A 16,814-nucleotide genomic window follows, 5' to 3' on the forward strand; every position below is an offset into this window, starting at 1 on the left:
AACAACATATGACTTCCATTTGTAATCTATTGGCAAAAATTTGGTCATATCTCCAAGGCGTGTGTCATTAGTTAAGCAGCTATGCACCCACCAAAGTCAAGAGATTATGAACCTCAATGGGGAAAAAAAAAAAAATGATGGAAGACAGTCATTATTGTCTGTCGAAGTAATGGACCAAGAATAACGATCAGGAAAAAACACTATCTTTTTTATATTCCATCATGATGGTGTTGAGTTTTAGTTCAGTTGCTGAGTCATGTCTGACTCTTTGCAGCCCCGTGGACTGCAGCATGCCAGGCTTCTCTGTCCATCACCAACTCCCAGAGCTTGCTCAAATTCATGATCATTGAGTCGGTGATGCCATCCAACCATCTTATCCTTCTTTCCTCCTGCCTTAAGTCTTTCCCAGCATTGGGGTCTTTTCCAATGAATCAGTTATTTGCATCAGGTGGCCAAAGTATTGGAGTTTCAGTCCTTCCAATGAATATTCAGGACTGATTTCCTTTAGGATTCACTGGATGGATCTCCTTGCTGTCCAAGGGACCCTCAAGAGTCTTCTCCAACACCACACTTCAAAAGGATTAATTCTTCGGTGCTCAGCTTTCTTTATAGTACAATTCTCACATTCATACATAACTACTGGAAAAACCATCGCTTTGACTAGACAGACCTTTGTCAGTAATGTCTCTGCTTTTTAATATTCTGTCTACATTGGTCATAGCTTTTCTTCCAAGGAGCACGCGTCTTTAACTTCATGGATGCAGTCACCCTCTGTGGTGATTTTGGAGCCCCCAAAATAATGTCTGTCACTGTTTCCATTGTTTCTCATCTATTTGCCAAGAAGTGATGGGACCGGATGCCATGATCTTAGTTTTTTGAACCTTGAATTTTAAGCCAGCTTTTTCACTCTCCTCTTTCACTTTCATCAAGAGGCTCTTTTGGTTCTTCCATAAGGGTGGTGTTGAGTTTAGTACATTATTAAATCTATATTCAAATCAAATCCCTTACGATTATATAGTAGAAGTGACAAATACATTCAAGAGATTATATCTGACAGACGGAGTGCCTGAAGAACTATGGACTGAGGTTTGTGACATTATACAGGAGGCAGTGATCAAGACCATCCCCAAGAAAAAGAAATGCAAAAAGGCAGAATTGTTGTCTGAGGAGGCCTTACAAATAGCTAAGAAAAGAAGAAAGGTGAAAGGCAAAGGATAAAAGGAAAGATATACCCATCTGAATGCAGAGTCCCAAAGAATAACAAGGAGAGATAAGAAAGTCTTCCTCGGTGCTCAATGTGAAGAAATAGAGGAAAACAATAGAACAGGAAAGATTAGAGATCTCTTCAAGAAAATTAAGAGATACAAAGGGAATATTTCATGCAAAGATGGACACAATAAAGGACAGAAACAGTATGGACCTAACAGAAGCAGAAGATATTAAGAAAAGGCAGCAAGGATACACAAAAGAACTATAGAAAAAAGATCTTAATGACCCAGATAATCATGATGGTGTGATCATTCACCTAGAGCCAGACATCCTGAAATGTGAAGTCAAGTGGACCTTAGAAAGCATCAGTATGAACAAAGCTAGTGGAGGTGATGGAATTCCAGCTGAGCTATTTCAAATCCTAAAAGATGATGCTGTGAAAGTGCTGCACTCAATATGCCAACAAATTAGGGAAACTCAGTACTGGCCACAGGCCTGGAAAAGGTCAGTTTTCATTCTAATCCCAAAGAAAGGCAATGCCAAATAATGTTGAAACTATCACACAATTGCACTCATCTCACACACTGGCAAAGTAATGCTCAAAATTCTCCAAGCCAGGCTTCAACAGTACATGAACTGAGATCTTCCAGATGTTCAAGTTGTATTTAGAAAAGGCAGTGGAACCAGAGATCAAATTGCCTACATCCATTGGATCATCAGAAAAGGAAGAGATTTCCAGAAAAAACATCTACTTCACTTTATTGACTATACCAAAGCCTTTGACTGTGTGAATCACAACAAACTGTGGAAAATTCTTAAAGAAATGGGAACATCCAGACCCAGGAGAAACATGAAGGCATACACATTCCAAGGGCCAAGAACTATATTCCTAGGATCCTTGGAACACGTTGTATGACAAGAATGCTAACCTCAGCCAAAGGCCTTTTCCCAGTTATGTGTGTGCTAAGTCGCTTCAGTTGTTTCTGCCTCTTTGTGAGTCTATGGATGGTAGCCCACCAGTCTCCTCTGTGCATGGGATTCTCCAGGCAGGAATACTGGAGTAGGTTGCCATTTCCTTCTCCAGGGGATCTTCCTGACTCAGGAACTGAACCTGCATCTGTTGTGTCTCCTATTTCGGCAGGTGGGTTCTTTACCACAAGCGTCACAGTTCAGTACAGTTGGACCAGCTATGATCAACTGTCCAAAGGGAAAGGAAATAAAGCTCCAGGGACTACCGTGGAGTATTCATCTCCTATCTCTACAGGGATTGCATTAGAACTGTAATTTCAGTTATGCATTGTAGATAGCCATTTGCAAACCTCAGTGGAAACTGCTCTTAGGGAAAACTAGTATTTGTAAATTAAAGCAGATTTTGAATTGATATTGCTAATGAGGAGACTTTGTCAGGGTTGTGAATAAAATTATACCAATTAAAGAATAACAAAATCACATTTCTATGTAAGTAAAACTTTAACTCATAGTGTATTTTAATCAGCAATATTTGTGATTCATTTACTAATAATTTAGGAAAAATAAAGCTATAGGAATGTACTATTTACTAAATATTAAATCTCACTAATTGATCCTAGAATAATCACTATGAGATCCTTAATATTATCTCTATTCACAGATAAAGAGAGAAACTTAATGTGATTTTTTTTTTTTAACTTTCTCATATGAAGACTCAACATGCCACTAGAAAAATTTATTTGGTTACAAACTCTTACATGACACTATTTTTTTCCAAATAAAACTCCTCATTTCCAGGAATAGATATAAGATAAACCTCTGGTGTCATATATCTCGATGCCATTCTTTCAATATACATTTTTTTATTTGAAAGCAAATTTGACATATCACCATAAGAATGATCGAAACACTGAAGTACATCTGACACTAGTTTTCTAATAAATTGGTGTTCTGCTTCTGCAATCATAATGTGCTGGCACCTTAGTTCATAAACTTTCAAAGGACAGAGATTTTGTCCATAAAGTTCATTTATAAAAGTTAATACAATGTTCTCAGCAACTTGTGAATCTCAATGTTCTAGTAAAAGAGAGAATGATCAAAGGATAACTTTGAAAATTCTGTTTTTTTTTTTTAGTTGAAGTCTTTTGAAATATAAAGTAAAAGATCATAATCTCCACATATTAGTTGAATAAACAAAATTTCAATTTAAGAATAAGAAATATTTTCTTTATTGAAAATTTTAATTTAATATGTTGCTCTTAAATGCAGTATTTTCTCTTTTATTGTCTTCATATGTCCTAGCTTTTTAAAAGTTATGCTAGAATTTCTCATATATCCTCATGACTCTCTAGTATTCTGTGGCTACCGACTTTTCAGTTAATTGTAAATCTGATCTCATCACCTGAGACAAAACTAAATGACCCCAGAAAGATTAAAAAAAAAAAAAAAAATCTTCCATGCCTGAAATAAGAATCTCTAAAATTCTATAATGGTTATTTATTATGTTATCAATGTTTTATTAACTATCTCAAATGTTACTTCATTTATCCATTCTTTTATAATTCTTTGGTAAGTTTATTTATCAAATGTTTATTCTTTCAATCTTCAGACACAAATGGTGACTATGATTTATGCCCTTCCTTTGTTTTAAACTGAATCAGTGTAGCAAAATTAAGAGCCTGGTTTTAGAGTCACGGTGTCTGGAAATTAGACCCTGGCCCTTCCACTCACTCAATCATTCAGTATAATAATCTATAAAAGTAAAACAATAATATCAGTCTATAATAGTGATTGAAATATTAAAAATAATATATTTTATTTTACAAATCCCAAATATACTGTATCATAGGCACTATCTCTTTTAGAATATACTATTTTTAATATGCCTATATTATAGGCCTATTTTATAGGCATATCTATTTTAGAATATACTGACCCATATTGTATTTTAGTTAGTGCTTACTTTGGAGTGAACACTTATGCAGTTAATTTCCTGAAAACTATACAGTCTCCTTAAATCCTGTCTACATGTTTATTTCATGTGTCCTCTCCATTCTATCCTTCAGTCAAGGAAAGTAAATCATCTAAAGTTGGTCATAAAAAAAGACTCTAGATTTTTAATGTTATTAGCCAGTTATATTATAAATGTAGATGACTTCTGTATATTACAGTAGCCAACAAAACATATCACTACGTATGTGTGTGTTTGTGTGTGTGCACATATCTAAGTAAATACCTTAGCTTGTTTTTCTTTTTTAAACGTTTTAAACTTGGGGAAAGTGTAAGTACATTTTCACTGTAAGTACTAAGATTATGATTTACTACCTGGGAAATTGTTAAATTTGTAAGGTGATGCGAAGCCACAGCCACAGTGCTGTGAAGTCTGGTGTAAGGTACCAGACTGACTTGTTGGCAAAGAGCAACAGCTGGGCCTGGGTTCCTCCAGATCCCATCAAATCTCTTTCAGCTTCTCTTTGTTCTGGAAGATCAAAAGAGAGTCATGATTGCAAGAGTCATAATTGGATCCAAGTTTGACCTCATCGATTCAAGTTTTCCTTGTAGGATCCAGTTGATGCTCTCAAGTTACTAGGCCATATCTAATTTTCTTTTCTGATTACTGTTCTCCTGACCTTCAACAACTCAAGGTCCACCATCTGACAAAGAGTCATGAGCCTTCCATGGGCATCTTCATGCAATGCACGTGTGCTTAAGATCTAATTCCAATAATAAATCATAAAAAATGGAGACTGTAATCTTGGCATCAGGCCCAAAAGATTTTGTACCCAGATAACATAGAATATAGCTTCATGTGAAATGTACATAGCCCTTTTATGAGAATTGGTAATATATAGGTTCATGCTGCTGCTGCTAAGTCACTTCAGTTGTGTCCAACTCTGTGTGACCCCAAAGACGGCAGCCCACCAGGTTCTCCCATCCCTGGGAATTCCAGGCAAGGGTACTGGAGTGGGGTGCCATTAACAAATACATATAACAAAAGCTATACCAATAAAACTCAGACCACAAATGAAATACTGAAATTATTACAAAAATGCAAAGATCCTTCCACTTGTGTATTTGTTTGTTTGCTTTCTATTACACTATAATAACTCAGGTTAAAGGAGAAATACAAATAAAAGTATAGTTTCTAAAAAGCAACAGTAACAAGAATCTAACATACAAAATTTTTAAAAACAAATTTTAAAGAATGGAAAAAAGGGAAATAGAATAATGAAAAAGCACAATTTCATGAATTATTATATAAAAAGAAATGATACCAATCCAAAATAACTTTAAATAATAAAGCACAAATACAAAATAAGAAACATCAAGGGGGGGGATAACTATCAAAGCAAAGAAAAAAAAATTTAAGACAGACTTACTTGCTCAAAATTAGTCATATGAATTTGTCAACATAGATTGAGTCAGCATTTTTTTTCCTTGTAGGGTCAGATGGTAAATATTTTCAGCTGTGTGAGTCAGTACTGTCTCAACTATTCAACTTTACCATTTTTGTGTGAAAGTAGTCTTCAGTTCAGTTCAGTTCAGTCACTTAGTCGTGTCCAACTCTTTGCAACCCCATGAATCGCAGCACGCCAGGCCTGCCTGTCCATCATCAACTCCCAGAGTTTACTCAAACTCATGCCCATCGAGTCAGTGATGCCATCCAGCCACCTCATCCTCTGTCATCCCCTTCTCCTCCTGCTCCCAATCCCTCCCAGCATCAGGGTCTTTTCCAATGAGTCAACTCTTCGCATCAGGTGGCCAAAGTATTAGAGTTTCAGCTTCAGCATCAGTCCTTCCAATGAACACCCAGGACTGATCTCCTTTAGGATGGACGGGTTGGATCTCCTTGCAGTCCAAGGGATTCTGAAGAGTCTTCTCCAACACCACAGTTCAAAAGCATCAATTCTTTGGCGCTCAACTTTCTTCACAGTCCAACTCTCACATCCACACATGACCACTGGAAAAACCGTAGCCTTGACTAGATGGACCTTTGTTAGCAAAGTAATGTCTCTGCTTTTTAATATGCTATCCAGATTGGTCATAACTTTCCCTCCAAGGAGTAAGAGCCTTTTACTTTCATGGCTAAAATCACCATCTGCAGTGTTTGGAGCCCAAAAAAATAAACTCTGACACTGTTTCCACTGTTTCCCCATGTATTTCCCATGAAGTGATGGGACCCAAGAAAGAAGTTAGACAGGCACAAATGAATGAGCATGGTCATATTTTGCCCTGAGTCAATTTGCCGACTTTATCCTCGACAATATGTAAAATTTCCAAAGAAAAGGTATTTAATCAAAAATGAATCTTGTATATAAAGTAAGTTTAATTAAATAAATTTCCATTAAAGACATAGAGAATATGATTTTATCTACCCTTCAACAAAGAACCAGATCTAAATGGTGTTATAGATAAACTCTACCAAACTACAAAAAGGCCAGATCATCATGGTGCTCCTTATCATGTAGTTTAATTGTCTGGATCATATAAAAAGAAGTGCAATTAAAATATTATTTTAATAAAACAAGATGAACACTGATTTAGTGATCCAAATATTAAAATGTTAACAAAAATAATCCAAAAAGACATGAAAATAGATATAATCAAGTGATGGTTAATCCAAAAATGACACAATTAGTCAATAAAAATAGTCAATAACATGATTCACCATTCTATGTATCTAAAGAGAAGAAACACACGGTTATTTTCAGTATGCTGAACAGTGATTCAACAAATTTAATAACCCTTCTTGATTTTGTCACACATATCTATCTATCTACTTATTGTCTTCTTATTTATCTCTCATCCAGCCTATTATGTAGCTATCTAGTAAGCCATTGTCTTACTTGCCATATTAACATCATTCCTGCTAAAGTCAAAAATTAGGGGAAAAATGCTCTCTCTATTCAATATCATTTAAAAATTGGTATTATATGTCAGCCAATACTATTAGAAAAGCAAAATATAGAGTCATAAGAAACAGTAGAAAAGAATTAATGATCTTTATATTTACTAAAAATATGCTGAATACCAAGAAAATAGGGGTTAAAACTGAAATAGAGAAAAAAGAGAATTTAATAATCTAGCAAGATAAAAAGTGACCTACAGAAAGAACCTTAAATATATACTCAAAATAATCATTTAAAAGACATAATAGAAGGGAAAAAATCTATTTATGTTAGCAACCAAAAAAAGAGAAACCATTAGAAATAAACTTGGCAAAAGTATGAAAATCTATATGAGGCAAATGCTTCACAATTATTGAATTTGTTCATATGGATTTGCATAAAATTAAAGACATCTCCTTCTCTAGGATATGGCCACTTAATTTGATGGGGACAGTTGAGCAACTAAAGAATATAATTTTCTTATTACAGTGAAAGTAGTCCGGGAGATGGAACAACGTTAGACAATGTTAATAAGAGGCTATGGCTTTACAGGTGTTGACTGAGATGGTGTGAAACTGGTCATGAGAAATAAATTGTTTAAATAGCTGTGATAATAGAACCAGGGAAGGGTCATGCATATGAACACTGAAGTAATTCTGAATGATGTGAGGAATATGAATGAAGAGAAATACAGTGAACCAAGTGTGGAAACCATCAGTGCATGAAGTGGAGTATCTCAGAACAAGGAGATCTCTAGATAAGAATAACATTAAGAAGGTGATATAATGAACTATAATTTGTGACCAGATTATTTCCTCTTTCTTCACTAGAGTTTCTATAGTACTTTAATTGCTTTATTAAAACATATATTTTAATCATATATATTAATGTAAACATAATATTATGTTTAATGAGCATAAACATAATATGACATAATAAACATAATACTAACATGAATATATATATTAAAACTTGTATTTTAAACATATAAACATATATTTTAATTGGGCTTCCTAGGTGGCACTAGTGGTAAAGAGCCCACCTGCCAATGTAGGAGACTCAAGAAATGTGTGTTTGATCACTGGGTTGGGAAGATCCCCTAGAGGAGGGCATGGCAAACCTCTCCAGTAATGTTGCCTGGAGAATCCCATGGACAGAGGAGCCTGGTGGGCTATAGTCCATAGGGTCTCAAAGAGTCAGGCACAACTGAAGCGATTTAGTGTGGGTGCACACACACATACACACACACACACACACAAACACACACATTTTAATTACCATTGTTTACTTTTATAATCTTCTTATTGTCAGCTAAAATAAATGCACAATGTGAGAGCTCTGAGTTAAGTTTTATTTGGGGCAAATGAAGACTGTAGCCTGGGGGACTGTATTTCAGATAGTTCTGAGAAAATGCTCCAAAGAGGTAGGGGGAAAGTTGGTATATATGCAATTATGGTGAATAAGGAGTACATGCAATCAAGCACATATTTTTTTCAGAAAGTTGTTACAAGTCTTCTGAAGGTTATTGCTAGTCATAAGGAGCAGACCTCACCAGGAAGGATTTTAGTGATTTTTTTTTTTTTTTTTACAGTTTAGTTCTTTTTCTTTCTTTCTTTCTTTTTTTTTTTTTTTTTCCATTTCTTTTTATTAGTTGGAGGCTAATTAATTTACTCACAAATCCTTTGAAAATATGTATCTGGATACCTGCCCTGCCAGTTTTTTCCCAGAAGACAGCGTGCCTCATTCCTTATTTCCACCCTGAAATCCTTTCAGAGGGTGTTGAAGGTCAGCAGTTGCAGCAGCTCACAATTTGATCTTTGTAGATGTAGATGGCAAGTGTCAATTTGTAAATAGCACTGTCTATGGAAGTATGTTGAAATCTGTAGGCACCAATCTTTTTTATAGGTTTATGTTCTCTGAAGAGTGAAATTATATACTGAAAGTGAAAGTCCCTGGGTCGTGTCCAACTCTTTCCAACCCCATGGACTATACAGTTCATGAAATTCTCCAGGCCAGAATACTGGAGTGGGTAGACTTTCCCTTCTCCAGGGGATCTTCCCAACCCAGGGATTGAACCCAGGTTCCTGCAATGTGGGCAGGTTCTTTACCAGCTGAGCCACAAGGGAAGCCCAAGAACACTGGAGTGGGTAGCCTATCCCTTCTCCAGCGGATCTTCCTGACCCAGGTATCAAACCGGGGTCTCCTGCATTGCAGGCAGATTCTTTACCAACTGAGTTATTGAACCTAAGAGAATAATTTCCATAAGGATAGGGTAAAAAAAAAAGTCTTGCATCTAATTAAAAAATGAAAATAAGAAAAGGAAGATTAGGATGCTATATTCTTACTCTTTTTTATGTAGAAAATGAAGGCAGGTAGTCTGGTTTTTTTAATTTTTTAAGGAGATATTGTGATTTTAGGCTGCAAAACTATATGGGCCATCAAATCACAGCATTATTTGTCTTTGAGTTATGAATCTCAAAGTTTAGTATGAACATTGACATAATAATGTTCCTCATAAGCAGAACAATGAAAACTTCATTATGAAAAAAAGTTAACTGGACAAATACACTTTAGAAAAGAAAAGCAAAAGGACACCAGTTACTTAGCATGTTGTTTTCTAAAAGAAGACATCACGTTGCCAAATTATTCAGGATAAATGGATGAAGATTATAAAACATTTAAACCTGGAGAACAACTTTTCAGGTCTTGTATTAGGGGATAATCTTCCATAGGAAACAAGAAGCTTCTCTTTATTTTTGGAAGTGAAGACCAGAGAGCCGTTTGTTTAGGGACAATACAGAATGTTCCCCTCTTCCTGAATAAGACAGATGGTCTCCAAGACTTCTTATGACTCTTATAGTTAAGAATTCTACAGATCACCAGCCCAGGTTGGATGCATGAGATGGGTGCTCAGGGCTGATGCACTGGGAAGACCCAGAGGGATTGAACGGAGAGGGAGGCGGGAGGGGGCATCGGGATGGGGAGCACATGTAAATCCATAGCTGATTCATGTCAATGTATGGCAAAAACCACTACAATATTGTAAAGTAATTAGCCTCCAATGAACAAAAATAAATGGAAAAAATAAATAAATAAAATTTCTAGCTATGAGTAAAAAAAAAAGTGTATATTGCACAATAAAAAAAGAATTCTGTATATTATTTGATATAGTAAATAATGTTAGTAAATTACTTGAGTTAATAAGTCATTTCCATGTACCAATTAATATGTAAAGTAAAATTTAAGTATAATGTCATTAGTAAACTTTATCTCAATGGAAAAACTGTAATATCATTGATTTTTACGATAATATCAACAGAACAAAATGTACTTTAAGTTCACTACCAGGTAAATAATTCTAGCTAATCCTATAAAGCTAGGAACAACAACAAAAAAAGCATTATATCTTGATGTCAAGGGCTGAAAGTAAATTTTGGTGTTAAGAAAATGAATTTCTTTGTCCTCAATTTCTATGGGTGAAATCGTTTGGTCTCATTTTATAGGCAAACATTTACAAATAGTGATTTTGAATCTATATGAAGTTAGCAGATCTTTTATAAGTAATAATTTATAAAATAGGATAGAGGGAGAGGAGGACATTACTTACAGTACATATATTAAAATCCATAAAATTATATGATACTATAAGCAGGAAAATAATTATGTAATAACCAGCCATCAAATTCAAGGTCACAATTTCCTGGGAGGGATGGATATTTATTAATATTCACACACCTGTTATAATTTCTAAAATACATTATGGACTATAAGTTCACTGCTAAAAATAGTTTCGGCAAAATTTTTGTTGTTCTTTAGCTAAGTCATGTCCTACTCTGCGACCTCACAGACTGCAGCTCAGCAGGCATCCTTGTCCTTCACTGTTTCCTGGAGTTTGCTCAAATTCAAGTCTTTTGAGTCGGTGATTTTATCTAGCCATTTCATTCTCTGCTGCCTCATTCTCCTTTTGCCTTCAATCTTTCCCAGCATCAGGATCTTTTCCAATGAGTTGGTTCTTCCCATCAGGTTTCCAAAGAGTCAAATCTTCATATCAAATGACCAAAGTATTGGAGCCTCAGCTTCAGTATCAGTCCTTCCAATGAATATTCAGGGTTGGTTTCCTTTAGGATTGATGGGTTTTATCTCCTTCCTGTCCAAGGGACTCTCAAGAATCTTTGCCAGCACCACAATTTGAAAGCTTCAATTCTTTGTATGTCTCCCACTCTTAAGAATGAGCCCTCACATCCATTGGGGGCTTCCCTGATAGCTCAGTTGGTAAAGAATCCACCTGCAATTCAGGAAACCCTGGTTCAATACTTGGGTCAGGAAGATGCCCTGGATAAAGGATAGGTTACCCACTCCAGTATTCTTGGGGTTCCCTTGTGGCTCAGCTGGTAAAGACTCCGTCTGCAATGTAGGAGACCTGGGTTTGATCTGGATAAGGGAAAGGCTACCCACTCCAGTATTCTGACCTGGAGAATTCCATGGACTGTATAGTCCATAGGGCTGCAAAGAGACAGACACGACTGATCTACTTTCACTTACATTCATACATGACTACTGGAAAAAACATAGCTTTGTATATATGGACCTTTGTTGGAAAAATGTATTTCTCCCACTCTTAATATGCTGTCTAGGTTTGTCACAGCTTTCTTTCCAAAGAGCAAGCATCTTTTAACTTCATGGCTTTAGTCACCATCTGCAGTGTTTTTGGAGCCCAAGAAAAAAATAATCTGTTCCTGTTTCCACTTTTTCCCCATCTATTTGTCATGAAGTGTCATCACTGGATGCCATGATCTTAGTGTTTTGAATATTGAGTTTTAAGCCAGCTTTTTCACTTTCCTCTTTCACTCTCATCAATAGGCTCTTTAGTTCTTCTTTGCTTTTTACCGTTAGAGTGGTATGATCTGCATATCTGAGGTTGCTGATATTTCTCCCGTCAATCTTGATTCCAGCTTGTGATTCATTTAGCCTGGTACTTTGCAAGATGTACTCTGTATATAAGCTAAATAAACAGGAGTGAAAGGCTTTAGCCTTTCAGTCAAAGGCTTTAGCTGAAGTAGCAGTACTACAATGAGTAGTAGTAGTGTTATTGCTCAGTAGTGTCTGACTCTGCAACACCATAGACTGTAGAGCCCTCAGCGCTCCTCTGTCCCTGGGATTCTTCAGGTAACAATACTGAAGTGGGTTACCATTCCCTTCTCCAGGGGATCTTCCTGACCCAGGATTGAACCCAAGCTTTTTGCATTGCAGGCATATTCTTCACTGTCTGAGCTACAGGGAAGCCCAATGACGAAGAAAAAAATCAATGAATAAGAAACATATGCTCTTCTGGAATTCCCTTGATTTCTCTATGATCCAACAAATGCTGGCAATTTGATTGCTGGCCCCTATGCCTTTTCTAAATCCAGCTTATATATCTGGAAGTTCTCAGTTCATGTACTGCTGAAGCCTAATTTGAAGGATTTTGCTAGCACATGAAATAAGCATAGCTGCACAGTAGTTTGAGCTTTTTTTTTTTTTTTTTTTTTGCATTGCCCTTCTTTGGGACTGGGATGAAAACTGACTTTTCCACTCCTGTGGCCACTGCTGAGTTTTCCAAATTTGCCAACATATTGAATGCAGCACTTTAACAGCATCATCGTTTAGGATTTGAAATCGCTCAACTGTAATTTCATCACCTCCACTAGCTTTGTTCTTACTGATGCTTCCTAAGGCCCACTTGACTTCACACTCCGGGATGTCTGGCTCTAGGTGAGTGACCATTTTTGGTATTATTATTCTGTGTATTCTTGTTGCATCTTTTTAATCTCTTCTGCTTCTGTTAAGTCTTTACCATTTTTGTCCTATATTGTGCCTATTATTACACGAAATTTTCCCTTGCTATTTCCAGTTATCTTCAAGTGACTTCTAGTCTTTCCCATTCTATTGCCTTCCTCTTTTTTTTTTTTTTTTTTGCAAGCAAGACCAATTAGGTAAGAGAAATAAATTAAAAGCATTCACATTGAAAAGAAAGACTTAACTGTCACTGTTTGTTGATTTGACCTTATATATAGAAAGTCCTAAAGACTCCATCAAAAATCTTAGAACTAACAAACTAATTCAGTAAAATTTCAGGATACAAAATCGACATAGAAAAAATACTTTCATTTCTATAACTAATTACAAATTATGTGAAAAAGAATGAAAGAAATTTCACTTCTAATAGCATAAAGCATAAAATAATATACATATGAATTAATTTAATCAAGGAGGTTACAGATTTGAAAATTATAAGATATTGATGAAAGAAATCAAAATGACACAAATAAATGGCAAGATATTCTATACTCATGGATCAGAAGAATTAATGTAACATGCCTATTCTACCCAAAGCCATCTAGAGATTCAATGCAGTTCTTATTATAAATTTAATTACTTCTTTACAAAATAGAAAAAGAAAATCTAAAATTTCTATAGAAACCACAAGAGACACAAATAGCAAAACAGTCCTGAGAAAGGAAAACAAGTTTGGCATTATTAATTTATGAATACAGCTGAAAAAAAAAAAAAAGAAAGAAAGATTATGTTAAACTTAAAAGAAAACCTAGTCTAACGTATTTTAATATTCTTTGATAGTATATTGTTTTGATGAATGTGTATGCACATGTGTCATATAATGTTGAATCACTTTAAACAGCTACAACTCCTTCTTTCACTTTAGTATAAAACCACATAATAATGAAGATTATGAAATGAAATGCTAGAATTCATTATGCTTTTAGTGAGGAAAATTGTAAAAAGCCTTACATGTATTTACTAAATTTTTTTTTTTTAAGTAGACAAAACAAAATGTTTTATTATTAAAATACAAAAACTTTGTATAAAAGCATAACAGATCAAAAGCTCTATTTACATTTATTGATTCAAGGTCCAATTATGCACCAAATACTGAACTGAACCAGCACAGCTACAGGCTGCAGATGCAAAGCAAAATGAACACACACACACTTTGACTCTACCTCTACAGAGATTTGATTCATGCCAAAACAGGGCAAGGGAGAGACAACACACAACTCTGCCCAGAAACTAAACTGGCAGAGATGGCAAGTTCGCAAACTGTTAAAAGTCACCCTCCTCCAAAAAAGGCACTTCTCAGTTATAAAAGTGCTTCAAACCTGAACATGAATCCTCTATGCCTGGCTTGTAATTTCTTCAAGAAAGCAAAAACTGCAAAGGATTGTAGCTGAGTTTACGTATCAAATTTCCATGCAAAATAACCAAGAATTTATTTGAAACACCTTATGTTATGAGCTGAAATAAACTTGGCAAATTCAATCATCCTGAGGTTTGATTCCATGAATTCAAAGGTTGGCCTACTCCTGAAGCCTCCCCATCTCAATTTCCTAGGATGGCTTTTCTACAATGATTTCAAGCTTAGTACTGTCCTCGAACCTTCATATTGTGACCAGTGGGCCGGATGCACGTGGCAGAGGAAATCAGCAGCAACTAAGTCTCAACTGTAACAACTTGAATCACAAGCAAAATACACGAAATATTCTCCTCAGAAGCCTCCAAAGTCATATACTCCACTTGCCAACAATCACCTAATTTTTCCACATGGTCTAATGACTTTTGTGCCTTGATTCTGCTAAAAATGTTAACAAACACTACATCAGACCCAATGTTTACAAGTGAGCAAGTTACAGGGATAGTCTCTGAAACTGGGTAGAGGTAGTTAATACTACCACTGTTTTTCTAAGTGCTTGGTTTTATGTGTGGATTCCAGGGCTATTTCAACGCCAATTAAATCCAACATGCTTTCATGAAACTGTAGTTTAAAAAGGATTCCGAATCTAAATGATGGAGGAGAATCACTGGAAGTAGGAGGACAGCACGGGGCGAGGGTGGGCAGAAAAGCAAAGGAGACACTGCAAGAGGGCAGAGGACAGCTGGCACTACACTTCCGGGATGCCCGGACACACGTGCGCATTTAATGACAACAACTTGATCTGCCTATACGGCAGACTGAGCCTCAGAATTCTTAACCCGGGTTTCAATCACATGACAAAACTGGAAACTTTAACAAGGAAGAGTTGCGAAGTGGAAGGCAGGTAGAGGATCTTCCAATTATTATCCTTGCATTTCAAACTCCTGTTTTAGACTTTTCAAGTAAGCATGCACGTTCCCAAAGCCGTGGTACTTGGCTAAGTACACGAGCACCCCAGTCGCACACCGCCCATCTCGCTGCCGACAGAAGCTGCAGTTACAGATCCCGCGACATGGTGGGCAGTGCCAGTTTGGGTCTAGCAGAGCATCCCTGACTTCTTCACCATAACGGTTTCGAAGGCAGGGACCACAGAATTGGCCTCGAACGCCCCAGCACTCTGGGTTTCTGCAGTTTGTCTTGGTATCGAGAGTTTTCTGGCGGCACTGATGACAAGTTGACCCCAGTGAACGGTTATAGATCTTCTCTCGGGAGTTGTTGCAGATGTTCTCCAACTCTTCTTCCGTGATTTCATCCACCGGGCTAACCACATGAGGAAGGGTCATGGGTCCGGGGCGACGACTTCGGGGCATGTCATCTTCATTCATGTAGCCGACCATGGGCTTCCTCTTCCTCACCAACATGTACTTGTCCTCCTCTTCGTCCTCCTCCTCCTCCTCTGTGGGCAGGGCCCTGAGTGACCCAAGGACCCGGGACCTGGACCTGGTGAGCGGACGAGCTCTCCGCTCAGGGTTTCTCCTGCAGGCGACACCTGGAAACGTGCGCCTCCTGGGTGTCTTTGGACGCGAACTGGGGCCCGGCAGGGAACGCCTCCCGGGGAAGGAGCCAGGGAAGCTTTCTAATTCTGACATTAGTTTTGCAAGCATTGCTTTGTTTTGCTTTATATTTAAAGCCCTTTTCTCCAAGAAATTCATGCCACTTTCATCTTCCGAGTCAGAATTGGAGTCGGTCACAGAATTCTCCGGGGGCTCAGGGGGCACGGCTCTTTTGCTGGCTGCTCCCCTGGTGCGTCGTGTGGGAAACTTCATGGCCACGCGGAGGGGTCCAGACCGTGTGCCCTGACTGCGGGTCCGACAGCCCTCACGGTCCGCCTGCAGCCTTGTGTTTGCAAAATTATCAGAAGCAAAGCTGTCACAACTGTCATCAGAGGATGACGGGGTTTCCATGGAAATCAACTTCACATATCTGAATTTCTTGAAGTTCTTCTTTGCTCTGCAATCCTTTTGCTTTTTTGGCCGAGGATTACACCTCCTACTTCAGTCAGAAAAAAGAAGCAGTTTCTTGCCTAGGTCCCACCAACAAACACCTCTGCAGTTTCATCTGTTCTCAATTTACCTCCCTTTCTTCTCTTGTTCAAGATTATTTTTCCCTGTCTCTGGTTTTGATCAGTGTTCTCAGAGTGTGGTTCCCAACCATTTACTAAATTTTACTACAACCCTATTAATTAGGATTTTTATTCACATATTTAGATGAGAAAAGTGAGGCACAGAGAGAAAATAACTGTGACACGACTAGTTAGTGGCAGGGACAATAGTTAAATCTAGGCATTCCGGCTCCAAATCATCTATTCTTAATGCCTGAGGTATAGGATTTCATTGCTCATATATGCTCTGCTATTAATAGTACTTATAACAATGCAGTGATTGATTTTATTGTTTTTAATTTTAAACATCTTTTCTTTACTTATCTTCCAAAAATTGAGGTAGAATATGTATTAAATTGAATACTAAAATTTTAGTACATCACTTTAAAGTATAAATCAC

General features: G+C 36.9%; 1 protein-coding gene across 1 annotated transcript; it reads right to left on the minus strand.

Moving 5' to 3' along the window:
* Positions 1-13,887: 13,887 nt before the first annotated feature.
* Positions 13,888-16,433, minus strand: LOC122428417 (cell division cycle-associated protein 7-like). The gene has a single exon (XM_043448433.1). The coding sequence runs from the start codon at positions 16,215-16,217 to the stop codon at positions 15,177-15,179; it is 1,041 nt and encodes a 346-aa protein (XP_043304368.1). The 5' UTR covers positions 16,218-16,433; the 3' UTR covers positions 13,888-15,176.
* Positions 16,434-16,814: the final 381 nt, after the last annotated feature.

Source organism: Cervus canadensis, chromosome 26, assembly GCF_019320065.1.
Source record: "Cervus canadensis isolate Bull #8, Minnesota chromosome 26, ASM1932006v1, whole genome shotgun sequence".
In the NCBI taxonomy this organism is placed as follows: Eukaryota; Metazoa; Chordata; class Mammalia; order Artiodactyla; family Cervidae; genus Cervus; species Cervus canadensis.